Here is a 23,488-nt window from a genome sequence, read left to right as displayed (position 1 = left end):
TGGTTTCATCAATTATCTGGCGAAATTCTTACCTTGTTTGTCAGATGCCTGTGAACCACTGCGACGTCTCCTGGACATGGACGCAGTGTGGTGTTGGCAAACACAGCATGAGGCTGCGTTTGAGCACATCAAGACTTTAGTGACTAACACTCCTGTGCTCAGATACTATGATGTGCGTGAAGAAGTGACCATACAAGCAGATGCAAGTGAAGTAGGGCTAGGTGCAACCTTGCTTCAAAATGGTCAACCTGTGTGCTTCGCATCCAGATCCCTTACTCCTACAGAGCAGCGATACGCACAAATTGAAAAAGAATGCTTAGCTGTGGTGTTAGGCTGTGAACGTTTTGACCAATACGTGTACGGTCGTGAGCTGATCAATGTACAAACCGATCATAAGCCACTTGAGACTATCTTCAAGAAATCTCTTCTCTCTTCTCCCAGAAGGCTACAGAGAATGATACTACGTCTGCAAAAGTACCACCTTGATGTCCGCTACAAGAAGGGCACAGAGATGTACATTGCAGATTTCCTGTCGTGAGCCTCACTCCACTCAGGAAGAGAGAGCCGACTTTGAAAGACTATGAAATCTTTGCTGTTTCGGAGGACACTTCCTTCATCAGCAAACTGGAGATAATTAACGCTGCAGAATGTATCACTGTCACAGATCAGCGTCTCGATCAAATTCAGCGTCTCACTCAACAAGACGTCAATCTCCAGACTCTCAAGTCCACCATCTTAGCCGGCTGGCCAGAACAACGTGAGGACACTCCAGTGTGTGTCAGAGACTACTGGACTTTCCGAGAGGAACTGAGTGTTCAGAATGGTGTTCTCTTCAAAGGATCACGAATTGTGATTCTGCCAGCAATGCAAAGTGAAATGCTTCAGTGCCTTCATGGAAGCCATCTCGGAGCCGCAGCATGCATCCGAAGGGCACGTGATGTTGGCCAAACATGACTGTAGACATTAAAGACCATGTTGGTCAATGCACAGTGAGTTCAGAAATGAGGCCCAAACAGCAAAAGGAAACCTTAGTGTCACATGAAGTGCCTGAACGTCCGTGGAGTAAGATTGGTATGGATCTTTTCACTCTACATAATGAGGAATATCTTGTTCAAGTAGACTATCATTCAGACTACTGGGAAGTTGACAAGCTGACAGACACAACTTCCACATCTATTGTTGAGTGTATGAAGTTTAGCAGACATGGCATACCAGATACCGTAGTGTCGGATAACGGTCCACAATTCACATCACGAGAGTTTGCTCAGTTTGCCAAAGACTGGGAATTCAGCCATGTCACAATATCGCCTTATCACAGTCAGTCAAACGGCAAGGCCGAATCAGCTGTAAAGATTGCAAAGAAGCTGATCAAAAAGTCACAAAGAGAAGGCAAAGACCCATGGAAAGCAATCCTGGAATGGCATAATACCCCTACTGAAGGTATGGACAGTAGCCCTGTACAAAGAATTATGTTGCGTCGAACACGCACAACTCTCCCAGTTGCTACACAACTTCTGAAACCTGAGCTTGTTGACAGTGTCAGTGCCAAGAAAGCCCTCAAGCACAGAAAGGCTAAACTCTATTACAACAGTCATGCTAAGGAGCTACCTGAACTCACAGTTGGTCAACCAGTACGTGTTCAACCAGTGCCTTCTGACACAATGGGTAAATGGCGTCATGGGACTTGCGTCAGACAAGTGTCGACAAGGTCATACATTGTTGACATTGATGGTAAAGAGTACAGGCGCAATCGCAAGTTTCTTAGATCAACGTCTGAAACTACACCACCAAAACAGTTGCCGGAAGTTACCAGTGAGATTGAACCAGATTCTCACATAACAGCAAAAAAGACAACTGCTACCAAGACATCGCCTGTTGTGAAACCACCTCCTTCATCGCCACCAGTACCAGTAGAGTTTCCTAAGGAAAACATCAAGACCACCAGGACAAGAGCAGTCAAACCACCAACCAGACTGAAAGACTTTGTTTCCTACTAATTGTGCCAAGGAATGAGCACGATTTGTGAACTGTTTCATTTTTACTTCAAACGCAAAAAGAGCATTGTGTTTGAATTTCTTTGTTGTGTTCTCAGTATGGTATTTTGTCTAAAGGAATTTCAGAGACATTCCACAGAGACTTTACTTAGTTAAGATGTTAAGTTTTATAAAGCAGTTTGAATATTTTAAAGAGACTAATCTGTACATTATTCTCAACCTATCTGCCACAATATACCAGTATTTTAATATTACTTAACTTTTGGAAGAAAAGGGGGATGTTACGAGAGTAATCCTTTTCCGTCATAACTGCACACATTCTTACTTTTGTATGTAACCCTGATGCGTTCTACGTAATTAAAATAGTATACCAACAGTGGCAATGGTTGAACTGGGCACGTGTCATGTTTTCTGACGAAAGCAGATTTTGCATCTTCAGGAACGACGGCCGACAGCGCGTGTACCGAAGAGTAGGTGAACGTTTGGCACCGAACTGCATCCATCAAGTCAGGCCATATGGAGGCGGAGGTTTAATGGTTTGGGGTGGAATCTGCGGTGACGTCAAAACGAGACTCGTCGTTAAATTGAGGAAACCTGAATGCGCAGAGCTATCGTGATGACATCTTACAACCAGTTGTGGTGCCATTCATCCAACAACAGCCTAATGGTATCATTTTCCAGCACGATAATGCGAGGCCTCACACGGCAAGGCTGACCCAGAACTTCCTAGCAAACGCCAACATTCACGTTTTACCATGGCCGGCATGTTCACTGGACATGAACCCCATCGAACACATGTGGGACATTCTCGGCCGCAAAGTCAGGAATCGCCCTGTGCCTCCAGTTAACCTCCAGGAATTGGAACAATGCCTCCTCCATGAATGGCAACGCATCCCCCCCCCCCCCCCCCCCCCCCCCAACGTCATCAGACGTCTGACGTCATCAGCCCGTAGACGTGTACTAGCGTGTATTGACGCTCACGGTGGACATACCCGGTACTAACGTGACTTTGAGACGTGTGTTGTGACATTTTCCACACTTGACACATCAACTGTGTTCAAATAAAATTTTCATTTTGGAACCCCCGCGTCTTTACATGTCTGTCCTTATGATTGTAAAGGATTGATTACAATGAATTTTTGTTCACATACTGTGAAAACATTACTCACAAGTCATATACCAATTTGAAATTTCTGTATCGTTTAGTTTTTTTGTAATGTCCTTTCAAACACGTGGTATCGTTTCTTTTGGACATTAGTTTGGTAACATTAGTTGCTTGTATTGGTTTGTTCGACGTCAGCGATATTATTGTAGTCGAATGATGAATTGTGAGTATATATAAATTCATATCGTGAGTGGTATGTTAAAAGCCAGTGTATGACCTGTTGCTAGGGAAACACGATATTCAATAACGCGAATACCGTATTAATTCTAAAACAAGGCATTATAAATATAATACATATTCACTTGACACTATTTTTTGTTGTTGTATGTAATAGATATAGGTACTTAAACCGATGTATAATGTTATAGCAATTAATATCTGTAATACTGTATTTCATTTGTATAGAACTCATCTATTTATGTATTACATATATACTGACGTCATATAAACATATTCGTTTGAACTAATGATGTATATGTATATACGTGACTCTAGCTCCTGTAATAAACTTTGTATCCATCTGTATCTACAGTATGCCTACTTCAACATTTAGGACTAGTTAGCTGGAGACAAGCCCGATCTCACATTGGCTGAGAATATGTTCATCCTCCAAATTCTGTCCACATAACTGAGTCGTTATATTTGAGCTCAAGATATGGGATATTAAAGCATCTATCTACATACAAGATTTCACGTTGAGGCGTATACCTTTAAAGAAAACTTTTTGTGTGTGTATCCTTGCATGCGGGTTTGTAAAAGTATATATATGACGTGATTTAAGAGTCGTCAAACTCAAGGCCCTGTTCTTTCCACAAAACAATAATGCCTGGTTGCTTCCAACAAACCCAAGTAATATAATGGGAATTCTGCTCCTACTCTTGGATTCACTGAAACTAAGTAAAACAATAGGGTCAATACACAGGCCATGTCGATTTCATGTTAGAAAAACTGGGCTCCCAATAATGCACAACTCAGAAACGTGATTGCACTATAAACAAAGTTTTTTTTATACTATTAGCATGTACAACTCACCAACATACATAATAAGTTTGCATAATGGATATTGTCCGATAGGTCAAGACATGCTGCTATATTGTAGTGTCAGAGCGTACTGTACACACAGACATAGGTCGGTGATAATACCTGTTGACCGTCACCAACCTGTGCTACAGTCGCACACCATATTAGGGCCTATATTGTAACATTTGAAGGGATTATTCCACAAAACCGTTGGTTCGTACGAATGTATAGAGTGTACGTGGTGCAATGAGCTCTTTATTCCAAGGAAATGCTAATTGCGCATGGAAATTGCTCAGAATGTTTCCGTCCAGGCGTCTTTAATTCTAGGTGGCCCCAAGGCTAAGCCTGGTTCGTTGTGTGGGTTTCTGAAGGGCATTCCCGACTCATGAATCATCTGTTTTTCGAAGCGTTGAAGTGCTCTCCAGAAGCCAGAGTTGACAGCTATTCCAGGACGCCGTGTCGCCACTAGTCTGTGGGCGTCATGGAGCGACAGCCGGAAGTGCTGCATGATGTACTGGATTATCACTGCTGCAGCACGCGACTTTCCGTGGTAACTATACACTAACACATGTTTGTTGCCTTTTCTGGCGCCTTCGATAAAGTTGTTGATGTCGCTGAAATGCTGTGAGATATTTTCCCATTCAATATCATCAACTCCTACGTTGAGGCGAGACCGGAAGTGGTTCTGTTTCCTGCACGGACACGGGCAGTTGGTCTTCTTTCCAGTAGGAACTTGTGACGCTGGTACATTAGACAAATCTACAAGTACCTGGACATCCAATTTGCATAATAATGGCTCGTTGTAGGCAGCTTCAATGCTTCCCAAATATAAAAATTCTAAAATCTGCGAATAGGTTTGTCCCGACAACAAACTGTTCGTGTCAGTAACACGTCGACGACTTTTGCAAGGATTGTCAGTTCTTTCTTTGGCCTCAAACTTGCTAGACTGTATGATATTACCACTACGAAGTTGCATGCCTGACCCAGGCGTCTTTTCGAGCACTATGATGTTTTCAATTTTACTGCTATAGCCTTCATTGGTTCCCTTTTGAAGACTCAGATGATTTCTTCCTATTGATTGATACCTACTCTCGACGTTAATACCGCCTGGTTCCTCGTCAACCTCCATCGCTGCTGGAATATTACAGCCGTGGTCTTTATTCCATGTAGAAGAAGATAGAGATACGTGTAGATGACTTATGTCAGGGTAGGAACCACTTATTGATGAACTCCGAATGAGTCGAGAGCCTCTCGTAGCTCTGTCTAAACGGACCAGGAGGCCATGCAGCCGTCCTCTAGAGGGTTTCTTCTGCACCTCTCCACTCATGTCTCCCATTGTTCGCTGACGCCTCAGCAGCCTCTTCCAGGTCTTGGTTGGTGTTTTTTCCAAGAGGGGTTCATCACCTGCAAGAGTATCCGCCCTAGAAAGGCGTCGCCGGGTGATGACTTTGTCGACGTCATTGCCTCTAGTGACGTCGTCCACTCCCGGGTAAGGGTTTGCGAGTCCAGGCAGCACCGCCTCGGTACACGCCAGCTGCTTCTTGGCCCTACTCACCGGCCCAATCGTCATGTGGTCACTGTGAACTCGCCTGCAACAAGTAACATATTAATACAATACTACAGGGTGTCGCGACAATACCTTAAAGATCTCCCGACACTAAACAGCTCTAACTGATAATCCACCTACAGGGCGACGGCAATCATTTTTCTGAATCGCTAAAAAAACGATTTTTACTGCTTGCTTCCACGACGCGTTCGAAATCCTCTTTTAATGATGGCATTTCCGGGTGAAAAGAAAACACGTGGTTTGACAAATACAGTCTTTATTGAAATCATAACGGTGTAAAATCACAATTATAAGAAGAATTATTGATTTTTGTAGTACAGGAACAAACGTGTCTGTGTGCGATTTACTGTTAGCATTGCAAAGAGGCCCAAATGTCAAAAATTCTTTGAAAGCCATCACCAATGTGGCTGCTGGTACGGCTGCTAGTACTAGTCCGAACTAATGCCGATTTCAATAGTCGTTGTATTATCCCGGTAATGCCGAGCGTCAGGCAGCGTAACAACAAGTACCATATTTTAACGTCTGTTGGTATGACGCGTTCGGGGGTCGAATCCCCGATCTTCTGCTCTCCGACCAGACGCTCTACAACTAGACCACGGTTGCGGTCCACCTTAACAGTAAGATATTCCGACCACAAAAGATTTATAATACATTTTTACAAAGTGTCCTGTTAAGATATGTGAGCAGAAATAAATATGTTTTCTTTCTTATTACGAACATGTCTTTCTGCGATATTGCACACTCCACGCCCCCTTGTGACGGTGTACTTTATCATGACTCGATTTGAAGAGTTTTTATTGGCTTTGGAACTGAACTACAATAACCTAACAATGTTCACCATAGCAGTCTCGGAACTAGTCCGGTACTTTTCTGGGTATAGGGAAGGCAGATCCATGATAAAACGATTTACTTTTTTGTGTGTAGTCTCTACTCAAAAAATGATCGAAAAGTTGAAAGTTGAAATGGGACAAACCCTTCCCCAGTTGCTCTCACATAGAAGTTCACGTGATTTTAACGGCTGTTTGATTAAGTATAAGACATTATATATTGGGTTTACATCAAAGGGAAATATCTCCGATGGGACAGAATGAAGTGTTTTAACTATTCAGGGAATAGAGTGCAATGCTTCCTTAACATTTGGATAGACTATGTTCCAACTCTTTGAACCTCACATTACCATTTTTCGAATTTTTCAACTGTCTGCTGTCTCCGTTCAAAATACAGTATATAGTAACCACGTGCTCAATAGCTATTTTCGTCCCCAGCAGTCAATGTATTGTCCAGCTTCTACTTACCAACGTAATAAATGTATGTCTAGCTACATGGCCAGAGTATAAACAGAAAATAATCACTTCTGTTCTGGTCGCTAATGATATTTTCCAAATGATCTGTATATTCTCTGCACGCCGAAACCCGGTTCAAACATAATTTCCGATCATAACGCATTAGGGACATGTCACGTGACCACTTTTGGTAACCATACTATTTATAGATATATGTTTGTTTGGTTTGTTTGTTGTGTTTCACCGCACTCAGCAATATTCCAGCTATATGACGGCGGTCTGTAAATAATCGAGTCTGGACCAGACAATCCAGTGATTGAAAACATGAACATCAATCGGCGCAATTAGGATACGATGACATGCTTCAACCAAGTCAGCGAGCCTGACCACCCCATCAGCTCCTTCGACAAGCATAGTCGCCTGTTATGACATGCATGGGTTGCTGAGAACCTATTCCAACCCGGATCTTCACGGGACTACAGATATATGGAAACTATACCAAGTGTTATAGTTACTAGTATATGCAAACCATATCAACTGTTATAGTTACATGGAAACCATACCTTGTGTTATAGTTACTAGTATATGGAAACCATATCAAGTGTTATGGTTACATTGAAACCATACCAAGTGTTATAGTTACATGGAAACCATACCACGTGTTACAGTTATATGGAAACAATACCAAGTGTTATAGTTATATGGAAAATATACCAAGTGTTATAGTTACATGGAAACCATACCACGTGTTACATTTATATGGAAAATATACCAAGTGTTATAGTGACATGGAAACCATACCAAGTGTTATAGTTACATGGAAACCATACCACGTGTTACAGTTATATGGAAACCATACCAAGTGATATAGTTACATGGAAACCATACATGTGTTACAGTTATATAGAAACCATACCACGTGTTATAGTAATATGGAAACCATACCAAGTGTTATAGTTACATGGAAACCATACCATGTGTTACAGTTATATAGAAACCATACCACGTGTTATAGTTACATCGAAACCATACCACGTGTTACATTTATATGGAAAATATACCAAGTGTTATAGTGACATGGAAACCATACCAAGTGTTATAGTTACATGGAAACCATACTACGTGTTATAGTTACATGGAAACAATATCACGTGTAACAGTTATAAGGAAAGAATACCACGTGTTACAGTTATATGGAAACCATACCACGTGTTACAGTTATATGGAAACAATACCGTGTGATATAGTTACATGGAAACCATACCACGTGTTACAGTTATATGGAAAATGTACCAAGTGTTATAGTTACATGGAAACCATACCATGTGTTACAGTTATATGGAAAATGTACCAAGTGTTATAGTTACATGGAAACCATACAACGTGTTATAGTTACATGGAAACCATACAACGTGTTATAGTTTTATGGAAACCATACTTAGTGTTATAGTTACATGGAAACCATACCACGTGTTACAGTTATATGGAAAATGTACCAAGTGTAATAGTAATATGGAAACCATACCACGTGTTACAGTTATATGGAAAATGTACCAAGTGTTCCAGTTTTATGGAAACCATACCCCAAGTGCTATAGTTACATTGAAACCATACCAAGTGTTACAGTTATATGGAAACCATACCAAGTGTTACAGTCATATGGAAACCATACCAAGTGTTACAGTTATATGGAAACCATACTACGTGTTACAGTTACATGGAAACCATACCAAATGTTATAGTTACATGGAAACCATACCAAGTGTTACAGTTATATGGAAACCATGGCATGTGTTACAGTTACATGGAAACCATACCAAGTGTTATAGTTATATGGAAACCATACCATGTGATATAGTTACATGGCAACCATACCATGTCTTATTGTTATATGGAGGTGAGGTGAGGTGAAATTGGGTTTAACGTCGCGTCCAAGATTATTGCACTTAAATAGCGACGTGCACGTACGTGTGTTGTTTGTGTTGCTGATTGTACTAGTCCGGACTGATGCCGATTTATAGTGCTAGCTCACTGAGATACCACGCCGCAGTTTAACATGAATACCCCACTAAGACACAGTATAAGAGAAGACCAGTCCTTGTTTTAGTTCTTAATGCCGAGCGCCAGACCGGGTAACAACAAGTACCATCTTTAAACGGCTTTTGGTTTGACGCGGTCGGGGATCGAACCCCGGAACTTCCGCTCTCCTGGCGGACGCTCTACCACTAGACCAAGGAGGCGGTCTATAGTTATATGGAAACCATACCATGTGATATAGTTACATGGAAACCATACCACGTGTTATAGTTATATGGAAACCATACCAGGTGTTATAGTTATATGGAAACCATACCAAGTGATATAGTTACATGGAAACCATACAATGAGTTACAGTTATATGGAACCCATACCATGTGATATAGTTACATGGAAACCATACCATGTGATATAGTTACATGGAAACCATACCACGTGTTATAGTTATATGGAAACCATACCATGTGTTACATTTATATGGAAACCATACCATGTGATATAGTTACATGGAAAACATACCAAGTGTTATAGTTATATGGAAACCATACCATGTGATATAGTTACATGGCAACCATAGCATGTCTTTTTGTTATATGGAGGTGAGGTGAGGTGAGGTGAAATTGGGTTTAACGTCGCGTCCAAGATTATTGCACTTATATAGCGACGTGCACGTACGTGTGTGTGTTTGTGTTGCTGATTGTACTAGTCTTGACTGATGCCGATTGATAGTGCTAGCTCACTGAGATACCATGCCGCAGTTTAACATGAATACCCCACTAAGAAACAGTATAAGAGAAGACCAGTCCTAGTTTTAGCCCCTTAATGCCGAGCGCCAGACCGGGTAACAACAAGTACCATCTTTAAACGGCTTTTGGTTTGACGCGGTCGGGGATCGAACCCCGGAACCTCCGCTCTCCTGGCGGACGCTCTACCACTAGACCACGGAGGCGGTCTATAGTTATATGGAAACCATACCATGTGATATAGTTACATGGAAACCATACCACGTGTTATAGTTATATGGAAACCACACCATGTGTTACAGTTATATGGAACCCATACCAAGTGATATAGTTACATGAAAACCATACCATGTGATATACTTAAATGGAAACCATACCACGTGTTATAGTTATATGGAACCCATACCATGTGTTACAGTTATATGAAAACCATACCACGTGTTATAGTTACATGAAAACCATACCACGTGTTATAGTTATATGGAAACCATACCAAGTGTTATAGTTATATGGAAACCATACCATGTGATATAGTTATATGGAAACCATACCATTTGATATAGTTACATGGAAACCATACTACGTGTTATAGTTACATGAAAACCATACCATGTGATATACTTACATGGAACCAATACCAGGTGTTATAGTTATATGGAACCATACCATGTGTTACAGTTATATGGAAACCATACCAAGTGATATAGTTACAGGAAAACCATACCACGTGTTATAGTTACATGAAAACCATACCATGTGATATACTTACATGGAAACCATACCACGTGTTATAGTTATATGGAAACCATACCATGTGTTACAGTTATATCGAAACCATACCAAGTGATATAGTTACATGGAAACCATAAAATGTGTTACAGCTATATGGAACCCATACCATGTGATATAGTTACATGGAAACCATACCATGTGATATAGCTACATGGAAACCATACCAAGTGTTATAGTTATATCGAAACAATACCATTTGATATAGTTACATGGAAACCATACCACGTGTTATAGTTACATGGAAACCATACCATGTGATATAGTTATATGGAAACCATACCACGTGTAACAGTTATATGGAACCCATACCATGTGATATAGTTACATGGAAACCATACCATGTGATATAGTTACATGGAAACCATACCACGTGTTATAGTTATATGGAAACCATACCATGTGTTACATTTATATGGAAACCATACCACGTGTTATAATTATATGGAAACCATACCATGTGTTACAGTTATATGGAAACCATACCATGTGATATAGTTACATGGAAACCATACCATGTGATATAGTTACATGGAAACCATACCACGTGTTATAGTTACATGAAAACAATACCATGTGATATACTTACATGGAAACCATACCACGTGTTATAGTTATATGGAAACCATACCATGTGTTACAGTTATATCGAAACCATACCAAGTGATATAGTTACATGGAAACCATAAAATGTGTTACAGTTATATGGAACCCATACAATGTGATATAGTTACATGGAAACCATACCACGTGTTATAGTTATATCGAAACAATACCATGTGTTACATTTATATGGAAACCATACCATGTGATATAGTTACATGGAAACCATACCAAGTGTTATAGTTATATGGAAACCATACCATTTGATATAGTTACATGGAAACCATACCACGTGTTATAGTTACATGGAAACCATAGCATGTGATATAGTTATATGGAAACCATACCACGTGTAACAGTTATATGGAACCCATACCATGTGATATAGTTACATGGAAACCATACCATGTGATATAGTTACATGGAAACCATACCACGTGTTATAGTTATATGGAAACCATACCATGTGTTACATTGATATGGAAACCAAACCACGTGTTATAATTATATGGAAACCATACCATGTGTTACAGTTATATGGAAACCATACCATGTGATATAGTTACATGGAAACCATACCATGTGATATAGTTACATGGAAACCATACCACGTGTTATAGTTATATGGAGGTGAGGTGAAAAGGGGTTTAACGTCGCGTCCAAGATTATTGCGCATATATAGCGACGTATGTGCGTGCGTGCGTGGCTGCTTGTACTTGTCCGGACCGATGCCGATTTATAGTGCTAGCACACTGAGATACCACGCCGCAGACACAGTATACTGACTCCGAGCCGACCAGTCCTTGTTTTAGCCCCTTAATGCCGAGCGCCAGACTGGGTAACAACAAGTACCATCTTTTAGCGTCTTTTGGTATGACGCGGCCGGGGGTCGAACCGGGCGGACGCTCTAACACTAGACCACGGAGGCGGTCTAGTTATATGGAAACCATACCAAGTGTTATAGTCATTTTTGATATCTTCACGGTATTACCTGTGTGGCTGCAAACTAGAAACTAGTATTTTGATCTATATCAAGGGATTCATCTGGGTACTACGAATACGACTCTTATCAAAAAATTGTTATTACTCCAAGCTGTCCTAAGGATATAGCATTACCAGGTTACCTGTTGCCTGGCAACAGGGAACGCAGGATTCATATATGCTACTCTTACAGCCAATGACATTCAGCACTGAGCCATGGTGTCCTGGAGGGATACTCACCTTATACAAATATAACCAGTATACAGATGTAATGTAGTCAGTGTTACAGGTTTAATATAATTGTTATTAGTCAGTACAAAGGTGTAATGTGATCAATATACATGCAATATTGTCAGTATACATGCAGGTGTGATATAAATAGTCAGTATACAGATGAAATATAGTCCGATTATTATTGTTACATAGTCCGTATAAAGGTGTAATATAGTCAGTATATCATTGTAATATAGTCTATATACAGGTGTAATATAGTCAGTATACGGGTGTAATACAGTCAGTATATTATCGTAATATAGTCCGTATACAGGTGTAATATGTTCCGTATACAAGTCTGTGTGATATAGTCAGTATATTATTGTAATATTGTCCGTATACTGGTGTAATATAGTCCGTATACAAGAGTAATATAGTCAGTATATTATTGCAGAATTGTCCGCATACAGTTGTAATATAGTCCGTATACAAGAGTAATATAGTCAGTATATTGTAATATAGTCTGTATACAAGAGTAATATAGTCAGTATATTATTGTAATATTGTCCGTATACTGGTGTAATATAGTCCGTATACAAGAGTAATAAAGTCAGTATATTATTGTAATATTGTCCGTATACTGGTGTAATATAGTCCGTATACAAGAGTAATATAGTCAGTATATTATTGTAATATTTTCCGTATACTGGTGTAATATAGTTCGTATACAAGAGTAATATAGTCAGTATATTATTTTAATATTGTCCGTATACTGGTGTAATACAGTCCGTATACAAGAGTAATATAGTCAGTATATTATTTTAATATTGTCCGTATACTGGTGTAATATAGTCCGTATACAAGAGTAATATAGTCAGTATATTATTGTAATATTGTCCGTATACTGGTGTAATATAGTCCGTATACAAGAGTAATAAAGTCAGTATATTATTGTAATATTGTCCGTATACAGGTGTAACATTGTCAGTATGTTATTGTAATATGGTCAGTATAAATGCGCAGTATATGCTGAGTAGATACGTCATGTATGGTGACATTGTTACAAGCTGTAATATTACGGGAAAATCACAACGGTATGTAATCGACTGAGAGCACTAAGTTACGCCATATTTCTATATGGTGAGGGCCATCGGCGCAATAACGTTCCTCATTACTGGAGTTGGTGTGTCCGGCCAGACTATACACTACGGGACAATACCCGTGTCACTCTCCCCGGGTTTCAGTGACATGGTCAGCATCACAGTAATTGCAACAAAATGTCGATAGGTCACACTGACACTTTGTGATTTTCATATTCTGCTTTGAAGAAACGCATATGTGCTCCGTTACCACATATGGTATTGACACATTGCACAGACAGCGGATGACTGAACTTAAAGCTGCGCCTATTCGACATCAATGTGGCCATAAACATGATCAAATATAGACAGTGTCATGAATCGCTACTGCAAATATACAACGATCAATGGTCCTGTCTCCACACATATGTCAAATACTAATCTTAACTTCAGGTGTGCTCTGTCTTTTTTTACTTTCTCGCCCGGTAAGTCCGCTTGGAAGACCGGCTGGAAGATCGTCCTCTCGTTCACGTGAACGTACATGCTAGCATCCATAATCTTGTCACTTCTGTTCTTGTCGATGTACGATTAGACATGTTAGTTTGTTATATTTCTCGACGTTTTAAAGAAATATCCACATGTAGACACTTTTGTTTTTGAGATCATTATGCTATCAAACTCTTGAAGACGCATATTAACACAGTCGTTCAAGCGCCAGTGTTTAGTGTGAGGAACTGCAAGTCTGAAAAACATGTCTACAGTTGCCATGCTTACCTTGCCATGTTTACAAGCGAGTGTCCGAGTGTGTAGAGTGATGCCGGTTGTAATGAGAACACAGTCACCAGCATCTTCTCTATCGATTATTGCGGCAGCACTCATAGCTCGCCAATCACGTTAGCCAATACATTGGATTAGGCCATGTGCTACGCAGAGCTTTCATGACGCGGCCGACAAGGAACATCAAATCACGGAATACTAAAAATCAGCCGCTTCATGTAATTACATCCATGTAATCCATGTGTGGTTCATGCATATATAGTGTCAACAAGGACTAATCCCTTTCCATCGATTACAGGCAGATATTATGTAATATCATGAGATCCTTGTTCCGAATCTAACAAAGATGTGGTGCTTGGGTTTAGCTGTGATATAAGCCTGATCTCTCATAAGTAACTCAACGTTTAATGATTGTATTTCTGATACAGCTATTTGGAACAACTCTGGGGCCGAATGTGTAACACCTGCGCTCTGTCTGTATAGAAGGATCTGTTGTAGGAGGATCAGCCTCTGTCTGTATATAAGGGTCTGTTGCAGATGTACCAGCCTCTGTCTGTATAGAGGGTCTGTTGTAGGTGTACCAGTCTCTGTCTGTATAGAAGGATCTGTTGTAGGTGTACCAGCCTCTGTCTGTATAGAAGGATCTGTTGCAGATGTACCAGCCTCGGTCTGAATAGAAGGATCTGTTGTAGGTACCAGTCTCGGTCTATATAGAAGGATCTGTTGTAGATGCACCAGCCTCTGTCTGTATAGAAGGATCTGTTGTAGATGTGCCAGCCTCTGTCTATTTAGAAGGATCTGTTAAAGGTGTACCAGCCTCTGTCTGTATAGAAGGATCTGTTGTAGATGTACCAGCCTCTGTCTGTATAGAAGGATCTGTTGCAGGAGTATCAGAATCTGTCTGTATATAAGGATCTGTTAAAGGTGTACCAGCCTCTGCCTGTATAGAAGGATCTGTTGTAGGGAGTAGGGGGATCAGCCTCTGTCTGTATAGAGGCTTTGTTGCAGGAGTATCAGAATCTGTCTGTATAGAAGGATGATATATAGGAATATCCGATGTTGATTAACGAAAAACCAAAACAATGAAAATGCAACCCATTTATTTAACCCAATCGAACACAAACTCCTGTTCTATTGTCTACTGTTTCAGCACCTCTTTACTCGGCAAACTCACCTGTCTAACTAAAACTCCCAGAAACTCCCATGTCCCAGTCATTAACAAAATCTTCACGGAAAGCACGTGCTTTCCGCGAAGCAGGGTGTGTTTTGTATACTGGGATCTGATAATGACTGGGACATGTGCGTTTCTGCGAAGTAGGGAGCGTTTGTTTTTAAAACCCTCCCGAACATACCCCCCCTCCTTGGCAGGATACTGACAACTACAAATTAATAATAAGCAACATTCTTACTGAACATTCAAATTACACTTAACAGTGCCAAAATCAAACAATTTCAAATCGATAACATTCCAAGAATTGTCCTTTGTGTCCTCGAAATCGCATACAAACTCAAGCAATATGACTCAGTCAAATTCACACAAAAAACAGTTCATTTACAAAAAACAGTTCGATCACAATGTGTTCTTCAATATTATAGTCACTGTTCACACTGAATTGTCAAAACTTCACTGTCCACCTGAAACAATTCACAATTCACATTCTCCATAGAAAACTTCATTGCAGTACATACCTGAAACAAAAGATTCACTATTCACCCTTTCTCACAGAATGTTTTAGTGGAAAATGCCTGAAACAAAATTCACAATTCACACTATCCTTCATAATACTCCAATGGACACAACTTTTTCACAGGTCTGGTGAGAATATGCTGTCCTACTTGTACGTCCACCACTCTGACGTGTCCGTCACATCCAGGATGAATCTTGATGATAGTTCCTACGGGCCAATGTCCTCTTGCAGCATCAGGAGATATCATCATCACGACGTCACCGACACGTAGATCCTTGCACAGAGTGGTCCACTTCTTTCTTGTGTGGAGGCTGGGTAGCCATTCCCGCATCCATCGCCTCCAGAAATGACGTACCAGCTCTTGAAGCCGTCTCCATCTCTTCCTGGGATGGTAATCCGTCTCGTCTGTAGACTCCGGCGCAAACATCCCTCCAATCTGCCCATGGATGAAATGGTTCGGCGTAAGGGGATTGTCATCCAGAGGATGAGCACTTTGATACGTTAGAGGACGTGAGTTTATCAGTGCTTCTGCACCTGTGAAAGCAGTGCCAAGTTCCTCATCCGTAACATCACTGGTGCTTAAAATGGCAAATATGGCACGCTTGGCAGACTTGACCATGGTTTCAAACACTCCACCAAAGTGTGGCGCATAAGGTGGATTAAAGTGCCATTTGATTCCCTTGTTGGCTAACGACCGAGTGATGGCGGTCTTATCCAATGCTTCAAAAAGTTGCTTCAGTTCCCTGACAGCCCCGACAAAGTTTGTGCCATTGTCAGAAATGACGTCAGTTGGTAGCCCTCTTCTGTTCACCATCCTGAAGAATGCATTCAGAAATGCATTTGTATCCAAACTGTTTGCCATTTCCAGATGAACAGCGCGTGTAGACAAACAAGTAAAGAGACACAGGTATCGTTTGTTACGTGTTTTTCCTCTTCCTTGGATGGTAAAGAACGGACCTGCGTAATCCACGGCTATTTTGCTGAAGGCACGAAGCGACACCTGAAGCCTTAACTTGGGCAAAGGAGCCATAACTTGTAGAATTGGTTTAGCCTTCATTATACGACAACGTGAGCACTCCCTTTCCCATTCTCGGATCACTTCTCTGGCAGAGATTATCCAATATTTTGAAGATAATGCTGCCAAAGTTTGATTTGTCCCATATGAATGATGGCCATCCTCGTGATACGATTTCACAATGAGTTTTGTGACCCAACTTCGTCGAGGGAGAATTATTGGACATCGTGCTGCATAAGGCAAACAGTCTGCGTCTGTCAAACAACCACTTAACCTCATTACCCCATGTTCATCTAACTGTGGGTGGAGTGGTGAGATCTTTGAAGAAACTAGAAGAGGTTTCTTAGATTTTAAGGACGTATATTCCTTTTGGAACTCATCACGCTGAGTTTGAACAATGATTCTGCTTTCTGCATCGTTTAGCTCTTCCACAGATAATTCTCCCGAGACTCGACTATCTGCTGGCGCACAACAGTTAGTTATGAACCTGAAAACCCAGGCATTCACACGGGTAAGTCTTTCCCAGTTGGAAAATCTTTTAGGTTCAAGCCTCCAGTTGGGATCAGGATCCACAACTGCAACCATGGTAACCATCTGTTTTTTCCTTTCCCTGTCAACGAGATCAGATACATATACCAAACTTTTGTCTGTCGGCCATTCAGTTTCATCTTTTACCAAAAAGGAAGGCCCAGACCACCACAATTGATTGCTTTTTAACTGTGAAGCTGAGGCACCTCTAGTTAAGAGATCTGCAGGATTGTCAATGGATGACACATATCTCCATTGGGATGGATTTGTGGCACAATGTATCTCTCCGACTCTATTTGCCACAAAAGGTTTGAATGTTCTGCTGTTGTTTTTGATCCAACACAAAACATTCATGCTATCTGACCAAAACTTTACTGTTTTGATACTTATATTTAGAACTCTGCTGATTTCTGAAACCAGTCTGACACCAACAATTGCAGCCATCAATTCAAGACGAGGTATGCTTATGGACTTCAGTGGAGCCACTCGACTCTTTGCAGATACCAGCCTACTGGTAGTACTCTCGTTCAGGTAAGTATGAACAGCATAAACAGCAGCGCCATATGCTTCCTGAGATGCATCAACAAAGCAATGGAGACACACCTCTTCTACAGAATTGCGGAAACGGAGACATCTTGGTATTTCAAGGGTTTGTATTTCTGACCACTGCTCTAACCATTTACTTACTTTGTTTTTTAGATGCTGCGGAAGACAATCGTCCCAACCCTGCCCAGTCAGCCATATTTCCTGAAGGATGATCTTAGCAGTTATAGTGAAGGGGCTTATAAGACCAAGGGGGTCGAAAAGTCTAGACACATGACTCAGGAAATCCCTCTTTGTTTTTACTTCCTGTGGATTGATCAGTGTGCTAAAGGTGAACATATCACTTTTAGCAATCCACATCAGTCCAAGTGTCTTAACTGATGGTAAATGCCCTTTGCTGAGGTCGATCTCAGCAGTTCTATCTTCCACGGGAATGTTATCCAGAATTCTAAGCGAGTTTGACAACCATTTCCTTGCATGCATAGCAGCACCTGACCAGAGTTCATTCAACTGCTTGTACAGCTCCAAGCCCTCATCCTCATCCTCAACCGAGTCCATACTGTCGTCCATATATGTGGACTCTAAGACAGTCTCCACTGCTCTAGGAAGATCTTCCTGATGTATTTTAGCATGCTGTTGGGATACAAATTGGGCTAAGAAGGGAGAAGAAGTATTGCCAAATACCACTCGATTGAACTGATACACCTCTGGAGTAATGGTTGTATCCATGGACCTCCACAAGAACCTATGAAAACCCCTATCACTTGGAGCAAGTTCTATCTGTAGAAACATCTCTGCTATGTCGCAGATAAGTGCTACTGGATACCTGCGGAATCTCAACAAAACATCAAAAAGCTCGCTGTGAAGCTTGGGGCCGGGATCAATCATGTCATTCAGTGAGATATCCTTATACCTCGCCGATGCATCGAACACTATTCTAACTTTTGTTGTTGCCTTATCAGGACGCAGAATTGGAAAGTGTGGTAAATACCACTTGGATTCATCTGACTCATTCGATGATACTTTGGAGATGTACCCTTTTTTCTCATATTCAGAGATTACATTTCCATATGCCTGTGCAATACATTTGTCTTTCTTTAACCTCTTTTCAGTGCTAACTAGTCTTCGGAGGGCCATGTCATAATTATTTGGAAGACAAGGAACCTCTTGTTTCCATGGTATTCCTACCTGGTAACGACCCTTCTCAAATGCAAGTGATTCATGAGCCTTCTCAAGCGATTGTTTCTCAATTGGGCTAAGAATTTGTTTATGACTATTTACTTCCTCAATCTCCCAAAAGTTCCTCACCAGTGAAGATAACTCAACATCATGACCATGTGCATAATATGCATATGAGCAATTAGTTTGTGAGCTTATTTGACCGATGTTGCCAATACAGGTCCACCCAAGAGGAGTCCTTCTGGCAATAGGATCACCTGGTTGACCTGAGACGTCTTCATATGACTGATGAAGCTGTAGGTAATCAATCCCTATCAAGAGATCTACTTTGGGATTCCGCCCAATAACAGGGAAACTGATGTTCTGCAAATGATTCCACTTATCCTTATGCCTTTCCCAGTCCATCACCTGCATATCACCTGTTACCCGTGTCGTGGTAAGCGCCAACATTTCAAGATTGATGTTACCACCGACACTTTCAATGTGAAAGCTGACAGATTTTGACTGAAATGTTTCTGTATTGCCATTCAATACATTTACCGAAACTGTCTGAGTTGGTCCCTTGAGTCCTAATTCTGAAGCTACATCATCATTCAGATAGGACCTACTACTTGCGTCATCCAGTAACGCATTCACACAAATCCTCCTTTTGCCATTTGTAAGAATAACTGGCACTGTTCGGAGAGCTATCAACGGCTTCCTGGGCTCTGATTTTGGATACGGAGTATGGGCTCTTTCAGTGCAACTACCATTCTTAGTCTGAGGCTTCACCTCAGATTCTGTACCTGTTTCTACAATATGAGGACTGTCTGAAGATCTTAGATCTGGCTTCGGCAAAATAACTCTTTTTGTTTGAGTCTGATTTTGATTTGCTGAATCATGCAAAAGTCTGTTGTGAGTTTTTGTACATCCACCAATACCACATTGCGTGATGAAATTACACTTTGCCCCAAGATGCGAGTAACCAAGACACCGAAAACAGACATTGTGCTTTTTGGCATTGTCCCATCTATCAGAGACACTCATGTTCCTGAATTCTCTACACCTCCACAAATCATGATTATCTCCACAGACTTTACATGAAGTATTTCTTTTAAAGATAGTGCTTTGATACAACTGGTTCGTGACAAATGTACAAGGACCTTTACCTTTGTAATCTGTCGGTTTGCCCTTTTGTGCTATGCCATGTACAGTTTCAGACGCTATGGTCTGATACTCAGACTCTTGTAGTATCCATTCTCTCAGAGATTCTACACTTTCTTGGCGTTCACTGTCGTGAAGCCACCTTTGATACTGCGCTATCATTGTTTCAGTCATTTTCTTGAGCAGAATGTTGTATAGTAAACCATTGCCTAATTCCTCGAACCTATCGGCTTCTCTCAGGTTAGCAACTGCTATGTCCAACACATCTGCAAATTTCTCGAGGTCCTTTGCACAACCTTGGCGAATAGGTTTGAAATTACTCAGTGTTTCTAACTGTAAGGAAATCTGTCTTCTCCTTCCTCCGAACTTTCGTTCCAAACGCTCTAAAGCCATGTCATACGCTGCAGTGCTATGCCCTAACCCTTGAATTACTTTCAAAGCACTGCCTGATAAGTATTGCCGTAATTGCAGAAGTTTATACTCTGCAGTAGCTGGGGCACGATCGATACATGTGACAAATGCAGCTTTCCAGCTTTCATACATTTTGACGTCACCAGAGAAAACTGGAATCGACACCCGTTTAAGCTGTTTCCACAAATCATTTCCTATTGCTTGACTTTCCGACTGTGGCATAACATAACTTGGCATTTCACCACTAGTTGGTTGTCTAGGCAATTTGGTTGTTTGAGGTTCACGGGTGGATTCAACAGAAACATTACTTTTGACCTCTTTGGTCCTGTCATTAAACAGCCTATCAATTGTATAAAATGACCGTGATGTAACATCTGACCTTTGATCTAGGTGCCTTTGTGCTGTGTTTATAACATCAGCAGTTTCAGTTTCAATACAACTGATTTCAGTTTCTGTTTGTACTACTTTCTCACGCTGTTTATCTCCAGCATAAGCCATTGTAATCTTTACCATGACAGCTATTGCCTTGGCTTGAAGAGAATTTATCTTGTCTATTCCTTCTCTAACAGTTCTCCGCGAAGGTAATTCCTCAGCCTCTATCAAATTATACAGCTTATTCTTAGCTTTTGTAAATGCTGTTTTAGCATTTGCTTTCTGTTGTTTGAGTGTCAAGATTTGCTCAATCAAAGACCATTCTTTGTCTATTACATTAGACTTCTGTTCCGAGACCTCAAATCTGTCACTTCCTTCCAAACTATCACTTGTTTTTTCAGCCATACTGTCTGTGAATGCTAATAGGCAAAGAGTTGCATTTCCACTTACCTTATACTGATACACTGTCAACGAAACGAACAGGATAAGGTATAAACCACGCTCTGCTACCATTGATATATAGGAATATCCGATGTTGATTAACGAAAAACCAAAACAATGAAAATGCAACCCATTTATTTAACCCAATCGAACACAAACTACTGTTCTATTGTCTACTGTTTCAGCACCTCTTTACTCGGCAAACTCACCTGTCTAACTAAAACTCCCAGAAACTCCCATGTCCCAGTCATTAACAAAATCTTCACGGAAAGCACGTGCTTTCCGCGAAGCAGGGTGTGTTTTGTATACTGGGATCTGATAATGACTGGGACATGTGCGTTTCTGCGAAGTAGGGAGCGTTTGTTTTTAAAACCCTCCCGAACATACCCCCCTCCTTGGCAGGATACTGACAACTACAAATTAATAATAAGCAACATTCTTACTGAACATTCAAATTACACTTAACAGTGCCAAAATCAAACAATTTCAAATCGATAACATTCCAAGAATTGTCCTTTGTGTCCTCGAAATCGCATACAAACTCAAGCAATATGACTCAGTCAAATTCACACAAAAAACAGTTCATTTACAAAAAACAGTTCGATCACAATGTGTTCTTCAATATTATAGTCACTGTTCACACTGAATTGTCAAAACTTCACTGTCCACCTGAAACAATTCACAATTCACATTCTCCATAGAAAACTTCATTGCAGTACATACCTGAAACAAAAGATTCACTATTCACCCTTTCTCACAGAATGTTTTAGTGGAAAATGCCTGAAACAAAATTCACAATTCACACTATCCTTCATAATACTCCAATGGACACAACTTTTTCACAGGTCTGGTGAGAATATGCTGTCCTACTTGTACGTCCACCACTCTGACGTGTCCGTCACATCCAGGATGAATCTTGATGATAGTTCCTACGGGCCAATGTCCTCTTGCAGCATCAGGAGATATCATCATCACGACGTCACCGACACGTAGATCCTTGCACAGAGTGGTCCACTTCTTTCTTGTGTGGAGGCTGGGTAGCCATTCCCGCATCCATCGCCTCCAGAAATGACGTACCAGCTCTTGAAGCCGTCTCCATCTCTTCCTGGGATGGTAATCCGTCTCGTCTGTAGACTCCGGCGCAAACATCCCTCCAATCTGCCCATGGATGAAATGGTTCGGCGTAAGGGGATTGTCATCCAGAGGATGAGCACTTTGATACGTTAGAGGACGTGAGTTTATCAGTGCTTCTGCACCTGTGAAAGCAGTGCCAAGTTCCTCATCCGTAACATCACTGGTGCTTAAAATGGCAAATATGGCACGCTTGGCAGACTTGACCATGGTTTCAAACACTCCACCAAAGTGTGGCGCATAAGGTGGATTAAAGTGCCATTTGATTCCCTTGTTGGCTAACGACCGAGTGATGGCGGTCTTATCCAATGCTTCAAAAAGTTGCTTCAGTTCCCTGACAGCCCCGACAAAGTTTGTGCCATTGTCAGAAATGACGTCAGTTGGTAGCCCTCTTCTGTTCACCATCCTGAAGAATGCATTCAGAAATGCATTTGTATCCAAACTGTTTGCCATTTCCAGATGAACAGCGCGTGTAGACAAACAAGTAAAGAGACACAGGTATCGTTTGTTACGTGTTTTTCCTCTTCCTTGGATGGTAAAGAACGGACCTGCGTAATCCACGGCTATTTTGCTGAAGGCACGAAGCGACACCTGAAGCCTTAACTTGGGCAAAGGAGCCATAACTTGTTGAATTGGTTTAGCCTTCATTATACGACAACGTGAGCACTCCCTTTCCCATTCTCGGATCACTTCTCTGGCAGAGATTATCCAATATTTTGAAGATAATGCTGCCAAAGTTTGATTTGTCCCATATGAATGATGGCCATCCTCGTGATACGATTTCAC

At 41.0% G+C, this 23,488-nt stretch overlaps 2 protein-coding genes across 2 annotated transcripts; one reads left to right on the top strand and one right to left on the bottom strand.

The window, feature by feature from the left end:
- Positions 1 to 950: 950 nt before the first annotated feature.
- LOC124122715 (uncharacterized protein K02A2.6-like) lies at positions 951 to 1,997 on the top strand. Its single transcript, XM_046485824.1, has one exon. The coding sequence runs from the start codon at positions 951 to 953 to the stop codon at positions 1,995 to 1,997; it is 1,047 nt and encodes a 348-aa protein (XP_046341780.1).
- A 2,157-nt stretch (positions 1,998 to 4,154) lies between these two features.
- Positions 4,155 to 14,314, bottom strand: LOC124122716. Its single transcript, XM_046485825.2, has 2 exons — positions 14,249 to 14,314; positions 4,155 to 5,768 (listed from the first exon to the last, which is right to left on the bottom strand). Exons 1-2 carry the CDS (start codon positions 14,254 to 14,256, stop codon positions 4,472 to 4,474), a joined length of 1,305 nt encoding a protein of 434 aa, XP_046341781.1. The 5' UTR covers positions 14,257 to 14,314; the 3' UTR covers positions 4,155 to 4,471.
- Positions 14,315 to 23,488: the final 9,174 nt, after the last annotated feature.

Source organism: Haliotis rufescens, unplaced genomic scaffold (assembly GCF_023055435.1).
Source record: "Haliotis rufescens isolate VD_foot unplaced genomic scaffold, xgHalRufe1.0.p SCAF_5, whole genome shotgun sequence".
Taxonomy (NCBI): domain Eukaryota; kingdom Metazoa; phylum Mollusca; class Gastropoda; order Lepetellida; family Haliotidae; genus Haliotis; species Haliotis rufescens.
This window is presented reverse-complemented; position numbering and strand designations above follow the sequence as displayed.